At 45.7% G+C, this 15,839-nt stretch overlaps 1 protein-coding gene across 7 annotated transcripts in view; it reads right to left on the bottom strand.

Annotated features, from left to right (window-relative positions):
* Positions 1–403: 403 nt before the first annotated feature.
* NKPD1 (NTPase KAP family P-loop domain containing 1) overlaps positions 404–15,839 on the bottom strand; it is a 55,488-nt gene continuing 40,052 nt past the window's right edge. For 3 of the 7 annotated variants that reach the window (XM_083515842.1, XM_083515837.1, XM_083515841.1), the window contains 3 exons: positions 12,586–12,844; positions 4,417–4,548; positions 404–3,256 (listed from right to left, as the gene is read on the bottom strand). In XM_083515842.1, coding sequence (XP_083371968.1) covers positions 1,527–3,256; positions 4,417–4,548; positions 12,586–12,706 — 1,983 coding nt within the window. In that variant the 5' untranslated portion in view covers positions 12,707–12,844 and the 3' untranslated portion in view covers positions 404–1,526. Of the gene's footprint in view, positions 3,257–4,416; positions 4,549–12,585; positions 12,845–13,039; positions 14,376–14,410; positions 15,337–15,839 lie in introns of those variants that run through there. The other 4 variants (XM_083515840.1, XM_083515838.1, XM_083515839.1 and 1 more) reach the window with 3 other exon arrangements.

Genomic DNA, 15,839 nt, shown 5'->3' with positions numbered 1-15,839 from the left:
CATTTCTACTCAGAAGCCCCATTGACTTCAATGGATTGCAGGCTTGTCTCTAACTAGATATAAGGCGATCATTTTTAAATTTTACACACACACAAACCCTAGTCCAGGGCTGTGTGCCTTTAAAAAACTGAAATTGCAGCAAAGCAAATGCTGGAACCTGAATAAAGTATGGGTTGATAGATCATAATGTATGCTGCTGCTGCTGCTTAAGGAATTCAGTCTTTGCAGATTACCTGACCTGATTCTTACTGCTTGGACTAATGTGCAGGTTTGAACTGGATTATCCGCTAGTTTTTTTTTAAAACTTCCTGAATGTTCTGGTGCACTTGTTAGCTCAAAAAAGAAGAAGCATCAAAACAGTAGAAATGTGTGCTTTGAGAGAAAATACATTCAAAACGTCATATTTAAATGCAAGTTCTTGCACAGGTTTATTTTTTATTTAAAGAAGATGAATGCAGAGTCATCACAGAATCAGTACAAAAGTGGCATGGACAAGAAATTAGACTGGTTTGACCCTTCCCTACCTGCCAGCAGTGTCCCAAGGGACTGATATGGCAGAAGGCAGAAAGCCCAAAAATGAGGGGGTGAGGGGGGGAGAGAGAGAGAATTGAAGCCCTTGCCAGACAGAGCTGCTGTTTCTCCATTTGTGAGATACACACAGCCCTGCTGTAGATGTCGCTCAGCATCCATATTCTCCCCCCCTCCACAAACAAAACTTATTTAAACACCTTAAATAATTCAATCAGCTTGTTGCGCAAATCTAAATCCTTCATTGGCTACAGCAGCACTCATTTCCCTTCTCTTCACATTCGTTCCTGTATTCACAGCTTCCATTAAGTTTCGCAAAAAGAACAGAAGGAAGTTCAAATGTGGCCCATTTAGCATCACGTGTGGGAACGGCCGAAGTCTCTCCTAATCCCGTCTCCCGCTGCAGATTGATGTGTGTTCCTCAGCTGATGGTAAATTGGCTTTCAAACTTCCCAGACATCAAGAAACACTTCCCACCGTAAACTTGTCTGCCACAATGCCCAGTGCCTTTCCCAGAGGATTCTGGGATGTTTATGCCTCCCCCATCACCCTGCATTGAAGTCAGTGAATTGCTGGGGTGGGGGCACTGACTGGTTTTTCTGCCGTTTCAGCAGCTGTGGTCCAGTAGGTTTTTCTAATTGCATTTTTATTGCTTCCTTTAATTTCTTACATACTGTATTTTGTTGTGTCACAGCCGCATTTCACAGAATTCAAATTGCAGTGCAATAAAACACAAAGGAATAAATAAAAGGTACAGTTGAAAATGTGACGGCTATGCCAGAAATCCACTGACACCGTGGAACCACCTGGGTGAAGCTCACAGTTTGGGAAACCCCACCCTGGGAACACAGCCGACACTCATTCGCTGATCCACACCAAAGGGATAAATGGGCAACGCAGGCAAAATCGTCTCTCAAATAGCTTGTCCACCATGACTGGTCATACCTTATTACAGAACATTTGATAACCTTCCAACAGACCCCTGGAAACCTTCCGCCTTACACCATCCTGCCTGAATTGGCTGCTTCTCTGCCCTCCTCCTTCTCCAAGGAAGCTGCTTCTTTCTCCTTATCTTTGTCCTTTTCCAGAGAAGCTAATTCTTTGAGGTAGTCCCTTTCCAGGGAAGCCAGGGACCGCAGCTGCCCCATCCGATACCTTATAGAGTGGTCCAAGTTGACGGTGTACCTCACGTACTTCTCCCCTTCCTTCACGGTGAAAGGGAAATCGTGCCACAAGAAGTTCTCGAAGAGTTCGGGGTCGTTGTCCAACGCCATGATGTTTTGAAGCACCGTATGATGGGAGAAGAGCTCCTTGCAGTTCTCCGCGAAGACGTGCCACATGGTTTCCTCGCCGTCCTTGCCCCCTGTGTGGCACTGCCGCCTGTCCTCCATGCACTGCAGTATCCAGCTCAAGCGGCAAGGCCATTGGTTGGCCATGACGACCCAGGCCGCCACCGACCGGGGGCAGATGGCATGTCTCAAGACATGCTGCTGGGCCATAAGCCGGATAGTGATGGGGATGGTGTTGACGATTCTCTTCATCTGGACAATACTGTCTGGGATGTACCTGGAAAGGGAATCGAATTCGTCGTGCAAGCAGTGGAAAGCCTCGTGGATGTATTGCACGGCCTGAGCATCGATCTGTTGCTGGTCCATCTCTGCCGACTCTTCCATGTCTCCCAAGGCCCTGCCCTTCCCTTTGGATCTTTTGATCCCCTGCTCCACGTTTCTCGTGATGATGTTGTACATCAAGTCCTCCCGGCTCTGGAAGGCCTCGTGCAGAAACCGCAGCTTTGCCCTCTGGCCAATTTCCGGGATGGAGAAAGGCAGCGTCACCGTGCGGTTGAGGTAGAGGTAGCCGTTGTCAGCCATGCCCTTCATGCAGCTGGCTTCCTCCAAGCAAGAGACGATGACACAAGGGTCCACCACCAGGATGAAGATGAAGGGGGCGTTGGTGTCTGAAAGCAGGGTGTTGATGGCGTTCAGGACCCCGATGACTCGTTCTGGGTAGCACATGTCCAAGTTGGTAATCTCAAAGACAATCCTCAGCCGCCGCCTCTCAAAGATCTCCATGTAATACACGAAGTTGGTGAGGAGTGCAATCTCTTTCTTCACAGCGCTCATGAAGCCCAGGTGGCTGGTGAATTTCTCATTGCTGGTCATACTCTCGATCTTCTTCTTCTGGCTGATGATCAGGTGCTTAATCACCGGCGCAATGGCCACCAAGGCCCCTGAACCGGTAACGCTGGCCAAGGAGGCGGCGAGGATCTTCAAGACAGTGCCGTCCCTCAGCCCTGGCACAAGGTATGCGGTTGTGGCCAGGCCAATGCCAGCTAGCAAGATGGTCAGGAACCCTCCGGCTGCAAACGAGGCTTTCTTTTTGAGCCTCCACTCCTTCTGGCTGAACCCAGAGGCAAAGTGGGGCTTGCTCCCCACCACGTGGTAGAAGCTCAGAGGCAGAGGCCCGAATTGGTGGCGGATGCGGTCGCACAAGGTGGTGACCAGACCGGCCCACAGCTTATCACTGCCGGCGTATTCCCAGGCGCTGAATCTTAGGAACATGAAGTCAATGTTCTTCCTCCTGAGATGAACCTCTGTGATGACTGGCTCATAGAACACCAAGTACCATAGGAGGGTCAGGTAGTTCCATCCTTCCGGTATCCGGGGCTTCTCGTGTGTCCTCCTGTACTCGTTTTCTTCTCTCCGAATGGTTTCCTTGTGCATGCATTCTGCCAAAGTGGAACAAGAAGCCATTAGCCTTTCAAAAGTGAGATGAGATGTAGGGACCAGCTACTATCCCTCCTCCCTTCAACGTAGAAAGGAGATTCCTACATTCTGGCTGTGAGAGCTGCTCAACAGTGGAACAGACTCCCTTGGAAGGTGGTGGACTCCACTGAAGGTTTTTTAACGGGTTGGATGGCCATTTTTCAGGGATTCTTTCCCTGTGATTCCTGCATTTCAGGGAGTGGGACTAGATGATTCTCAGGCTCCCAACTCTACAATTTTATGACTCTACACCTTCACTCATCATCACTCTTTTGTACATGCCTGAAGGTAGAGAACCTGGTAGCCTTTTTTTATCAGAATGCCCCTTGTATTTAGATCCGAGAAGCTGTTAAATTGAGCCCCTTATTGCCGGGGAGAGCACTGCGGGAAGAATCTGCTTAACTTCCCCCGTCAAGCAAAAGTTCTCTTTGAGTTGGCTGAAGCAGATTACTACACAGCACTTAGGAGTGTGCAATTTGTAAAATTGGCTTGAGGGAAGTGGAAAACACTTACATGCCACTTTAGATGTTAATATTATGTTAATACACGTAAGCCAGTTGTAATTGTATAATTTTTAATCTGTATTTTAGTGTGGCTTGATGCATTATGCATGTACGTATTTTACTTTTATTGTCCGTGCATGTGGGACAGCCTGATTGGCAAATGAGCAATACAGTGGTACCTCGGGTTAAGTACTTAATTTGTTCCGGAGGTCTGTTCTTAACCTGAAAATGTTCTTAACCTGAAGCACCACTTTAGCTAATGGGGCCTCCAGCTGCCGCCGTGCCGCCGGAGCACAATTTCTGTTCTCATCCTGAAGCAAAGTTCTTAACCCGAGGCACTATTTCTGGGTTAGCGGAGTCTGTGACCTGAAGCGTATGTAACCTGAAGCGTACGTAACCCGAGGCACCACTGTACATTTGTGCTTGTCTCTTAAATAACAAAATCCTGATTGAATGGACAGGCTAGAGAAAAAGGCCTGTTTATGGCAAAAATCCATGTTAGGAGGCACAGGGGCAGGGCTTTCCTCCCTATTATTACTGAATACCCAAGAAAAACTTGGATTCCTCCCCCACCCCTTCCACCCAGTTGATTCTTTTTTTTTTTTTTGCCCGGGACTTACTTCCAATATGATCAAGCAGCGAATGTAGGCGGTTTCCGCAGGGGGAGTAGAACCCCACTGTGACGGGTGTGGAGGTGTGGCACAATGTCTTGGAAAGGGAGCAGCAGTAAATGTCATCTTCCGTCAGGATATCTGAGGAGAGGAAAAGAATACAGCATTCGTAAACTGAACCAGCATAGATAGGACAGCAGGAGATAACTGGGGGTGGCTTTCAGATGACCTGGCTGTCGGCGTTCGTCCTGATGGGTTTGCACAAAGTTTGCAGGGAGGTCAGACAATGTTGGCTGTTTATTGAGCAATCTTTCTGGTCTGTTTTCGGAGAGGTTAGATCAGGTATCATCAAACCTTTCAGACCCACTTTTAAGCCAGACATGCCTTTGGGGACCCATTTCTTAATTTTTTTACCATATATTTTGCATGGTAAACCCACTTTGGATCAGACCAGCTGAAGACCAGTAGGTGATGTTGTGTGAAACAGTTGTTACCCTACACTTCCCAGTGTATTTTGCCGATTCTTTCCTTAGTGCAAAAAGTTAGATTTTGGGTGCGGTGAAGAGGGAAGCAGGTTTGTTGCACAAGAGCAGCAAATCAACTTTGACTGTGCAACGCAAGTTTGCCGGTATGTAACTGAATCCCTGCTGAAAATAGAGACTGCTTGGAAGTGCCCATAAGTGGGCAGCCTGTTTTAATGGTAGCTGTGGGAGCAGGAAAGCCTGCAGTTCTAGAAAAGGCGGGGATGAAAACTGCCCCCTTCCAAAGCAGTTTCTGCAGTGTTAGAAACTCAGATATATAAGGTAGGTGCCAAATGTCTCCTTAAACCAAGGTTACAGTCGCCAGAACAGAATATCTAGTTGCCATTTAATGGATTGACTGTGATTGACTGTATGACTAGTTCAGATGACAACCTTGAGCTCGGTTAAGAACGCTGAGAACTTTAAAGAATAAAAGTCACTTGATCCAGGGATAGTCCACATATATTGTAATGTGTATGGGTTGCTCGTGCGTAAGTTGCCGCCTCTCCAGGCTTTGTTGCCTTGCTAAACCTTTCAGTCTGGGCAGCCCTTCACTTCGTGGCTGCCTCAGTCGCTAGCAGAATCCGTCAGTGGGCGTTTCTTAAATCTTTTCCAACATAAAAGTTGTTTGACACCCAGTCTCCTCCTACTCTCTCTGCGCGGAAGTCTTCTGCGCAGGGTGGGCGTGAGTAGGGGAGGACCCGTGCTCTCCCTGCTGGTGTCCGGTGAAGAGTCCTGGAGCCCTCTCGCCGATTCCCCCATCAGCCCTTCTATATCCCTGGTGTTGCGCTGATTAGCTTCCCCATCTGCGGAGCTGCCTCTCTCCCTGCTGGGCCCTTCTCCAGCATCATTTGAGAGCCTTCCCTCCGCCTCTAGCTCCAATGTCAGTTCCCTGACATATATATTGGCCTTTTCTGACCCCCTTTGCTTAAAAGTGACTGTTCCTGCTAAGGATGCACAGAAAAAGCATTATGGTTTGAGAAATTCATTCTGATTGTGCAGATAAAATATAATGGATAGAATTCTGCAAATTGGGGTATTAGTGTGTGAAAACAGGCCAGATCAGTAAAGGTGTCAGGCACCATCCATCCTTGCACACAGGCATCTTCGCTTGGTTGCAAGTGGTTGAAAGCTAGGTGCAAAATGCTCCTGGCGCCTGGCTAATTTCAAACACTGAGCTCCTGCAAGGTTTCATCTGGCAACTCATCTCTTGCAAAGCTTATTGCTAATGTCATGGTTAAGGGGATATTGCAGAAAAATGTGACACTGGACAAACACTGCTCCCTAATACTGTTCCTTTAAATTGTAAGCTACTTTGCACTTTTACTTTCAGTTTCTTATTTGACTCTCAGTTCAGTAAAAATGCCATTTGCACTCTTATGATTAAGGCTACTTGTATAACAGCTTTTGTGTTCCCCATTTAGCCAGCCCCAGGCCCTCTGACCAAAGGAGGTAGGACCGTAATGGCTAAGTGAGAGCAAGCACGGTAGTTAGGTTACATGGCCTCTTCATTGGAATGTTTTATTAAAATACAAAGATGAAAGAGAAGGGTAAATGAAGTTGTATTGGGAATGCTGGATAGCCCCTATTCCATCCACACCAGTTTCCTGGGCCCACAAATCAATGAAGGAACCAATTTTTACAGGACTCTTAAAAAAGAATCCTCATCACCATCTTGGAAATTTAGATAATTATTCAGTGGAATTAATGGCAACTGTAAGTGCTTTTTATAAGTCTTTTTATTTGCCTATGCAGTGACTGAACAGGAAGCTGAGGTGAGCTTTAAAGTCGCTTAATTGTTAGAGACTCTTGGAGATTTCTTCTCCAGCATAATTAGGTTGTGTGCCGATGGGTGGAGTTCGGCGAGCTCCGGTTGCTCGGTCCCTGCTCCTGCCAACCTAGCAGTTTGAAAGCATGTCAAAGTGCAAGTAGATAAATAGGTACCACTCCGGCGGGAAGGTAAACGGCGTTTCCGTGGGCTGCTCTGGTTTGCCAGAAGCGGCTTAGTCATGCTGGCCACATGACCTGGAAGCTGTACGCCGGCTCCCTCAGCCAGTAAAGTGAGATGAGCGCCACAACCCCAGAGTCGTTCGCAACTGGACCTAATGGTCAGGGGTCCCTTTACCTTTACTTTTACCGATGGGTGGAGTTCAACCGTGAGGTTTGTGAGCAAGGGATACGTGTGGTTAAACAATTCCTGGTTCAATATTCAGGACCAGGATGAATATTGCCTTCAGACAGTCAGTACTTCACAGAGGGGATTCAAGTGCATATCAGAAATTTAGGTTTGTGCAATTAAAGTACTCTGTCGCCTTACTGCAGCAAATCCACTTCTGCTAACAGTAAATATTAAAACTTAATATTTATATATTTAAAAACTAAAATATACTAAATATAAATATACTAAAATAGAGTATAGCTTCTTTTGTTTTATTTTTGCAGTGCTTCTCATCATTACAATTTACCCCTAAACATTTTGTGAATCTAACAGGAGAAGAAACTTTTTTTTTTTTTTAAAAAAAAGGTTAGTTTCTTCTCTAGCACAGTGAATCGTCAGTTCCGTTGCTACCCCCGATGGCAGCCTCATTTCCTCTCGCAGTGTTTCCTGAGTCTCAGACGGAAGCGAGCGTTTAATGTGTGAAGCAGTGTGGAATGTGGATGTGTGGTGTTTTACCGATGAAAGTTTGGCCTCCTTGAGGGGCAGTATTTCAAGATGAGTAGGAAAATTACTATTTTTCATCATCATGAGGTAATGCATGCTCTCTGTACTTTTGTCCGTTTACTATATTTATTTTCCCCCAATTTCAACTATAAAATGGTGATTTTTCTTGAGTCGGAAGAAGAGTGCCTCTAAACGTTTTTTTAAAGAAAAAAAGCACCCTAAGATTATTTTGACTCTGGGATGGCACAGATGCATTCCAATGGAAGAAACGTGGCAATAGGCTCCTAAATCTCCCGCGTTTCCGCCTTACAACGGAATTGGCTCTGGAATTTCCGGCTGCTTGGCATCATTTCCAGATATTCCTATGCCACAAGAGGGTGTAGTGCATTGCTCATGTTGCATCTCCCACTTGGCCCTGTTAATGATGAGGACATTCAGGGACAAGAGAAGCCTGGCAAGACATTCTGCCTCTGGGAAATCCTGTCCGGCAACACTCCCCATGTCCACCCAGCCACGCAGGCTTTTGACGCTGCACAGGTATTCTCCATCAGAAGAGCACAGGGACCTGCCTTATACCAGTGGATCCCATTGGCCCATCTGGCTGGCACCTGTCTGTCTTGAGAGTAAATGGAGTGCACTTCTGGGGGTGAAATGTATTAGCAGCACAGCAGTGACCCCCTTGGGCTGCAAGCCTGGGTAGTGTACATAGAGGTCCAGGGCTGTCCAAATGACTACCGTATTTTTTGCTCTATAAGACTCACTTTTTCCCTCCTAAAAAGTAAGGGGAAATGTGTGTGCGTCTTATGGAGCGAATGCAGGCTGTGCAGCTATCCCAGAAGCCAGAACAGCAAGAGGGATTGCTGCTTTTGCTTTGCAGTGATCCCTCTTGTTGTTCTGGCTTCTGAGAGTCAGAATATTTTTTTCCTTGTTTTCCTCCTCCAAAAACTAGGTGCGTCTTATGGTCTGGTGCGTCTTATAGAACGAAAAATACGGTATATCAGAGCAATACGTTTGACACCAGCTCGGTTGCATCTAGCTTAGAATTATCTGTGCTGAGGTTTCAGGCAGGAATCTTTCCCAGTTCTACCTGGGAGTCATACCTGGGGCTTTCTGTACTTAAAGTACCTGCTGTACCACAGAGAAATATTACGGCGGTTCATAAATTTATTTATTTTTTTAAAATGCCTGCTCCAAAGGTCTTATCTTACTACACTAGGGATTATATAGCTATATCTGAAATTTCATGCATATCAGTTAATATCTTGACCCTGCTCCACTGAATTGAAATTTCGGCCTTCACGACATAGGAAAACGGCCAAGTAAACAGCTGTTTTCGTGGAGGAGGGTCAAGATATTAACTGATATGCATGAAATTTCAGATATGTCTGGAGTGAAAATAATGATGAACACTAGAGGACCAGTTAAGTCCAGTATATTGGCCAGCAGTGGCTGTTGCAGCAACAATCCTTTTACAGTCTGACTCCTCGTTTACCAAAAATGAAGCTTCCTGCTCATGCACATTGCTTGCTCAAGCAACATCAAGGTAAAACTCTCTTTCAAAATGTTGCAAAAGGAATGAAAATAACGATGAGCTCTAGAAGACCAGTTAAGTACAGTATGAAATTTCAGATATAGCTATATAATCCCTAGTAAGTAAGTAGTAAGATAAGACCTTTGGAGCAGGCAATTTTTTAAAAAACGTTTTTTTATGAACCGCCCAGGAGCAATAGTCCACGTGCATCCAAGCCTATTTTTGCATACTTGAGGGTTGGCAGTGGGTAGTAAAGCCTCCGTCAACAGGGAATGCCCTGGCGGGAGTGAAATGCGTCTCTTGTCCACAGAATGCCAAGATGCACAACAGCACTTCCTCCCCTGGGTGTTCCTGTAACATCCAGGCCTTCCCTTCTGCACACGCCACCCACTGTAATGGTTTAAAACACATAAATTACATTGCTACTATTCAGGTGTGACCTACGTTCCAGAATTCCCTTAACGCTCTGCAAACAGGCATGCAAAAAGTAACAGCAACACCCACCCCCCTCAGAAAAAGAGCTGCCGCTCCAAACTGGTGGAAAACACCAATATATTCTGTCTCACTCAGTGGCGTAGCGTGGGTTGTCAGCACCCGGGGCAAGGCAAGTAATTTGCGCCCCCTAACCCTAACCCCCAGATGTTGCGCCCGGTGCGGCCAGCCCCCCTGCACCCCCCACGCTACGCCACTGGTCTCACTTTCATGATGAAAATAATAAGATAGCAAGGAAGGCTTTCCATCCAGACCCAAAACTGCTTAGCTTCCACAAAGCGGCTGTCTCATGTTCTTTCAGGCCAAGGCATGCTTTAAGACAGACCCTAAATTAACAGAGTGCTGGACTTTGACAGGGTAGATCTTGAGTTCAAATCCTTCCCCTCATCCAGTCACGATTCTCACTGGCGGCCTCAGGCCACGCACCACACCTCGGCCTAACATGCCTCACAGGGCTGTTGTCAAAATAAAATGCAATGTTCCACAATCGCCAATTTCCTCCTGCGTTTTTTTCCAGATGGAGCCTGTTGTTCCTCAAAGAAAAAGGAACTTTAGTGCCTAAGAACTGGCTAAAGTCAAGTCTGTGTACGGAGTCTGGACTGTACCATTCTAAACTGCAGGAAAAGATTCACACTGCTGAATGCCCTTCCATAGCAATAATTCCCTCCACACAAAAATTAGAATGTCAGGGGAAGCTTAGGCTAGGTTTTTTGTGCAAGGATTTCCCCCCATGTAGTGAATTTATTTATATGTGCCCCTATCTGTAGTCTGAAGTAGCATAACCCATGACGGTGTCAGAACCGGGCTTCAGTTTCTGCTGTTGTTGTTGTTTAAATCAAGCAGAAATAATGCAAAATTCAAGTGCAGGAACATCAACCTTTCTTTCACATTAGGGATTTGAGGTATAGGCTTGAAAGAAGGGGCTAAATGACCAGGAAGTGGCTCACAAATGAATACAGCAATTACAGCTATGAATTCAAATGATGAAGGGCTTCTTTTTTTTGGGGGGGGGGAATCTTACTGAGGATCTTGTGAAAATAAATATAAAAAGAAATAGATCTAAGAACAAGAGTTTTAAGTGCAAGCATGGCATTAAATTTATAAAAATGGGGCTGCTTTATTAATATTCCTTAAAAGATATTACTTCCAAGGGTATCGTATCCATGCTAGATGCAAGGACTTTTCCCCTCATGTGATGGGAAATTGTTGAAGGTGTAAAGTAATTAAGATAGAAAAAGTGTTCTTAGGAAATCTGCAAAGAGAATTGTTGAGCTGTTAAAATGATGGCAGTTGGATTCAGTAACTTATCCCTGAGTTTGTTTCTGACATAACCTGAAGCGCCACATCAGGAAGCAAAAGCTAGCAATTCTGAATGGCAGCCCTAATGCTTGTTGCAAAGTATTTGAAAAAGAAGGAGAAGTTGTTAAGCAACTGAAGGCTTGACGTATTATGCTAATTAATGAAATAACTATTCAAATATGTTTCGGAGGTAAGCACTAATTAACTTCCTACTTACAGGAATTGTTCGCTGCAACAAAACAAAAGTTCTAATTGGCAGTTAACCTTGTGAGAATTATTATTATTATTTTAATTCAGGTGGTGAGTGGGAAGCCTACTGTATAAACAACTTTTTTCAGTTTCTGTTTAAGAAAACTGTTGTTGGGGATCCGAAGAAAGTGGTAAAGAGATACATGTTTTGTTCCAAAACACGAAGAACAGAAGTCCCGTTGATGCTCAGATTTAACAACTGGAAGATGAAATTCGAAAACAATTCCTACCATTCCAATTTTTAGAGTACCGTATTTTTAGACTCTCTTTTTCCCTCCTAAAAAGTAAGAGGAAATGTGTGTGCGTCTTATGGAGCGAATGCAGGCTGCGCAGCTATCCCAGAATAATAGTAATAATAATAATAATAATAATAATAATAATAATAATAATAATAATAATAATAAATTTTATTTATATCCCGCCCTCCCCAGCCGAAGCCGGGCTCAGGGCGGCTAACAACAATAAAACAGTATAAAAGTATAGCATAAACAACACTCTAAAATCATTCATTATAAAATTAATTAATTCAGGCCACTGGCAACCATTGGGCCAGAGCTCCGCGAAGATTGCCGAGGGAGGGAGTCAGGCTGTGCCCTGGCCAAAGGCCTGGTGGAACAGTTCTGTCTTGCAGGCCCTGCGGAAAGATGTCAAGTCCTGCAGGGCCCTGGTCTCTTGTGACAGAGTGTTCCACCAGATTGGAGCCACAGCCGAAAAAGCCCTGGCTCTAGTTGAGGCCAGCCTAACTTCTCTGTGGCCTGGGACCTTCAAGATGTTTTTATTTGAAGACCGTAAATTTCTCTGTGGGGCATACCAGGAGAGGCGGTCCCGTAGGTACGAGGGTCCTAGCACCTTAAATCTGATCCTGTACTCCACCAGGAGCCAGTGCAGCTGGTATAGCACTGGGCGAATGTGATCTCGCAGCGAAGACCTCGTAAGGAGTCTCGCTGCAGCATTCTGCACCCACTGGAGTTTCTGGGTCAGTCTCGCTGTGCAGTGATCCCTCTTGTTCTGGCTTCTGAGATTCAGAATATTTTTTTTTCTTGTTTTCCTCCTCCAAAAACTAGGTGCGTCTTATGGCCTGGTGCGTCTTATACAGCGAAAAATACGGTATATTGTTTCTTTTAATACACGTTTTTAATGGGGAGCCAACGGGATTTAAACTTGGGATATCTAGTTTGAAACCCCCTCTCCGCCACGAAGCTGACTGAGTGGCCTTGGGCCAGTCACCTCCTCTCAGCCGAATCTACCTCGCAGGGTCGTTGTGATAATAAACCCGGGCAAGGGAGAACCACGGACACCTGAGCTCAACAAGTACCTTGGAGGACAGGCGGGGTACGAACGCAACAATAAATAAACGGAATGACCTGACCCGCTCTCCCATACTACACCCAAACCCAGCTGCCGTGAGTCAGGGAAGGGCTTACCTTTCCGGCTGTGGCATTCCGCGTTCGAGCAATGCGAGCCCTCGCCAGAGCATGGGCAGCCTCCGTCATGGTGATCTTCGCAGCGATGCAACCTGGTGATCTCGTCGTTGCAGCAGCTCATCGGTGGAGCTGGAGCTGGAGCTAGATCTAGATCTAGAGCAGGAGCAGGAGGTGGAGCTGGAGCAGGAGCTGGAGGTGGAAGTGGAGGTGGTGGAGCTGCAGGAGGCAAACTCACCAGAGTCCCCAGATAGTTGGGACCCTGCAAGAGAGAAAGAGACCAGTCTCAGCAGTTGCCTTAGGCAGCTAAACTTCTTTTCCAAAACTGTATTTCAGGCAGTTGTGTCAGTGTCCCGCTGCGGCTGGAATTCTCTCCCTCTTCCCCACCAGATTTTTTTGGGGGGGTTTTGGTGGTGGAATTGTCAAAAAGACCAAAGGAAGCAATGCGGTGATGTACCTGTCCGGGCAGGTACAGCCAACGAAACAGAAACGACGGCACGCGTTTCCTCAGTCTACCCAAGGTTAAAAAATGAGCGGAACGAAATATCCAGCAGGCGTGGCAAAAAGTTGGAACGCATCCTGAAATCTGCCTTCGCATACCAACAAAACAAATTAGCAAGACAAATATCTCAGTCACCTGAGAAAGATAATGGCTCCACAGCGCATTAAGTGGTTGGTGACTGGTTATTGAAGAGGTGGGAATGTGACGGAGGAGGACTGAGTCAAGGAAGGCCACACAACCCTGCTCTCCTATCAACTAGAGAGAGCCTTTTTCTTTTTAAACAATACGTTGAAAAAAGGCTGGTGCATTTAGGAGAGCCGATGTATTACGGAAAGCAAGCAAAGTATTTGTTGAATGTCATTTGCTGCCTGCTTTCATCTCCTTTTTCCCAGGGGAGGGGGCAGCGGAGTGCCTTGGGAGTTTCTCTAGTTATATTATGCTCCGCTTGCAAAAATTCAAACCCGTTAAAGGAGAGAATCGGCCACTGGACACCCTGGGGCCCAAATCCAGTCCCCCAAGGACAGGAACCCGCCTGGAGTCGCCAATTCAAAAGGCCGAGCGAGACTAAAGGAAATCTGGCCCAGGATTAGAACTAGCAGCCAAACCGCTGGTGAATATCGAGAGACTTTCTACAGAAAAGATGAAGTCTGAGAGGAAGAGAGCTTTTGGCAAATGGCAAAATGGCTTGCTGCAATGTCCTTTTTGAGGGAGACTGCTGTGGGCGGTCGTCCTTTCTTCAAAATAGCTACTCTCAACTCTGCTTTTGATTTCAAAAATACTGGCCCTTTGAGAAGGACTTGGGGACAGAAGGGCGTTGAGTTGGGTGAGGAGCCGAGCCACAATGGAATCTGTGATAGTTTGGTTTGAACCAAGACATTGGAACTTAACAATATTGGAACAATTGGAACTTATACATATAAACTTAACAAGAAGAGCCCGACAGAATCCGACCCAGCCATATAAGCAGCCATCACTCTCCCAGGTACTACCAGACTTTAGGCCATATCCATTCCATTTTAGCCCCATTTAACGAGATATGTTTCAATTAATGGTCTATAATAGATAATAAATAAAGTGCATGTACAGAGAGCCTTTCTCTCACCCTTCAACAACTGCCAGTGGCTCCACTCCCAAAACATACTTAGAATTAAGGCCTGGAATTTGCCCTTTTAGAAATCAAGTACCACCCATACCTCCCGTAATGACATTTTGAGAACATGGTTTAAAAACAAACATGGGAAGAAAAGCTTGTCACGATTCTCCTATTGCTTTGCCGCACCCCACCACCCTCAAACAAAAAAAATTGGTTGAGAAGACGGGATGTACCTGGACTCTGGGCAAACATTTGATAGTGTAAGGCGTGAATTGCATGTGGCAAAGATAGCCAGAACCTGGCCTAAGTTATGGACAAGTCTGGAAACTTCTGGAATTCTCTTTTCCCCAAATCTTCCTAGGATGGGCTTCGTTCCCAGGCCTTGGAGTCCTGCGGAGCTTTGCAGAGATCTGGTGTGTTTGTTTTGGTGCTCTATTTTGTGACGAAGAGAAGGAACGGATAGGATGCAGAAAGGAGCAAAGGCTCTGAGATCTCTCAAGGCAGCGAGGCCTTTCCAAACGTCTGGAGAAGGATCCCGGGGTCTTAAGTTATAGGAGGGCTGCCTCTAGCTAAGGCAAGGAATACTGGGTGTCATTAAGAGCGGCGCTGGCAGATTGGGGAAAAGGCAGCGCGGGCGGTTAGCAAAGTCACTTAGATAACGCAGGCAGGGTCCAGAAAGAAAAGAAGTCCTGATAACGCTTTACTGAGGGAACTGGAAAACAAACAAACAGAAAACACCGGTGTAGAAGGACAGAGAGGTTTTGTTTTCCTTACATTAGACCTTGTACAAAGCAGTGAGACATTCAACAAAGCACGCGGAGCTCAATCTCCCTCAGAACTACACAGCCAATCCGAGCCTGTGCTACTGCAACAAAGATGATGCCACTTTGACTGGTTGCTAAGCAACAGCTCCTCCTGCCTCCCCTGGCTAGTTGAGGGAATTAACCCTTAAATTACATGCAGAATGATCTCTGCTGTCGCAATTCTAACACCGACTTGCGCGTCACAGTCCATTGAGAAGTTCCTGCTGAAATGAATGGGAGCTGTGCAAGAGTGGGGCTGGGGCAGGAGAAGCTGCCCCTCGGTTTTGGCTCATATATATGTTAAAGTGATGTGCAGAAATGTATTATATATGAGGAAGTTGCTTTTATTTAAGTGTATATCTGGTAAAATGTGTATATTAGTAGAAATTCCCACTAAAACGTTGATGAGTTCTCATTAGGGCTGCTATTATTATTATTATCATCATCATTATTATTATTATTATTATTATTATTATTATTATTATTATTATTATATTTTTATTTTTTTAGTGCACCCTGATGGGGAAATGTGTGGAACGGGAGGTTTAAAAAATGAGAAACGGAGAGAAACCAAAACTGTCATTCATCTACCGCTTACTGTGAGCATCCTTTCAAGGACTGTGTAACTGTAGCCGATCTGACACTCGTATGCACACTTTTCCCTCACCACAGGCCCACCCCCTGCAACCGGTTGCCTAAAGCAGAATACTACGCCTCTTCCAGCTCAGGTAGCTGAGAAGGAAGCAGCCCACTGTTGCAGGCAACCGTTTAAGGCCTGTTATCCATCAATTTTGTGTTGAGTGTGCCTAAGGGAGCAGGGAACTTCCTGAACATAAATACAGGTGGCCTTGTTAAGCTA

This window comes from Podarcis liolepis (assembly GCF_965112155.1).
Source record: "Podarcis liolepis genome assembly, chromosome: 7".
NCBI lineage: Eukaryota > Metazoa > Chordata > Lepidosauria > Squamata > Lacertidae > Podarcis > Podarcis liolepis.
Note: the sequence above shows the minus strand (reverse complement) of the source record. Positions and strands in the feature narration are given on the sequence as shown.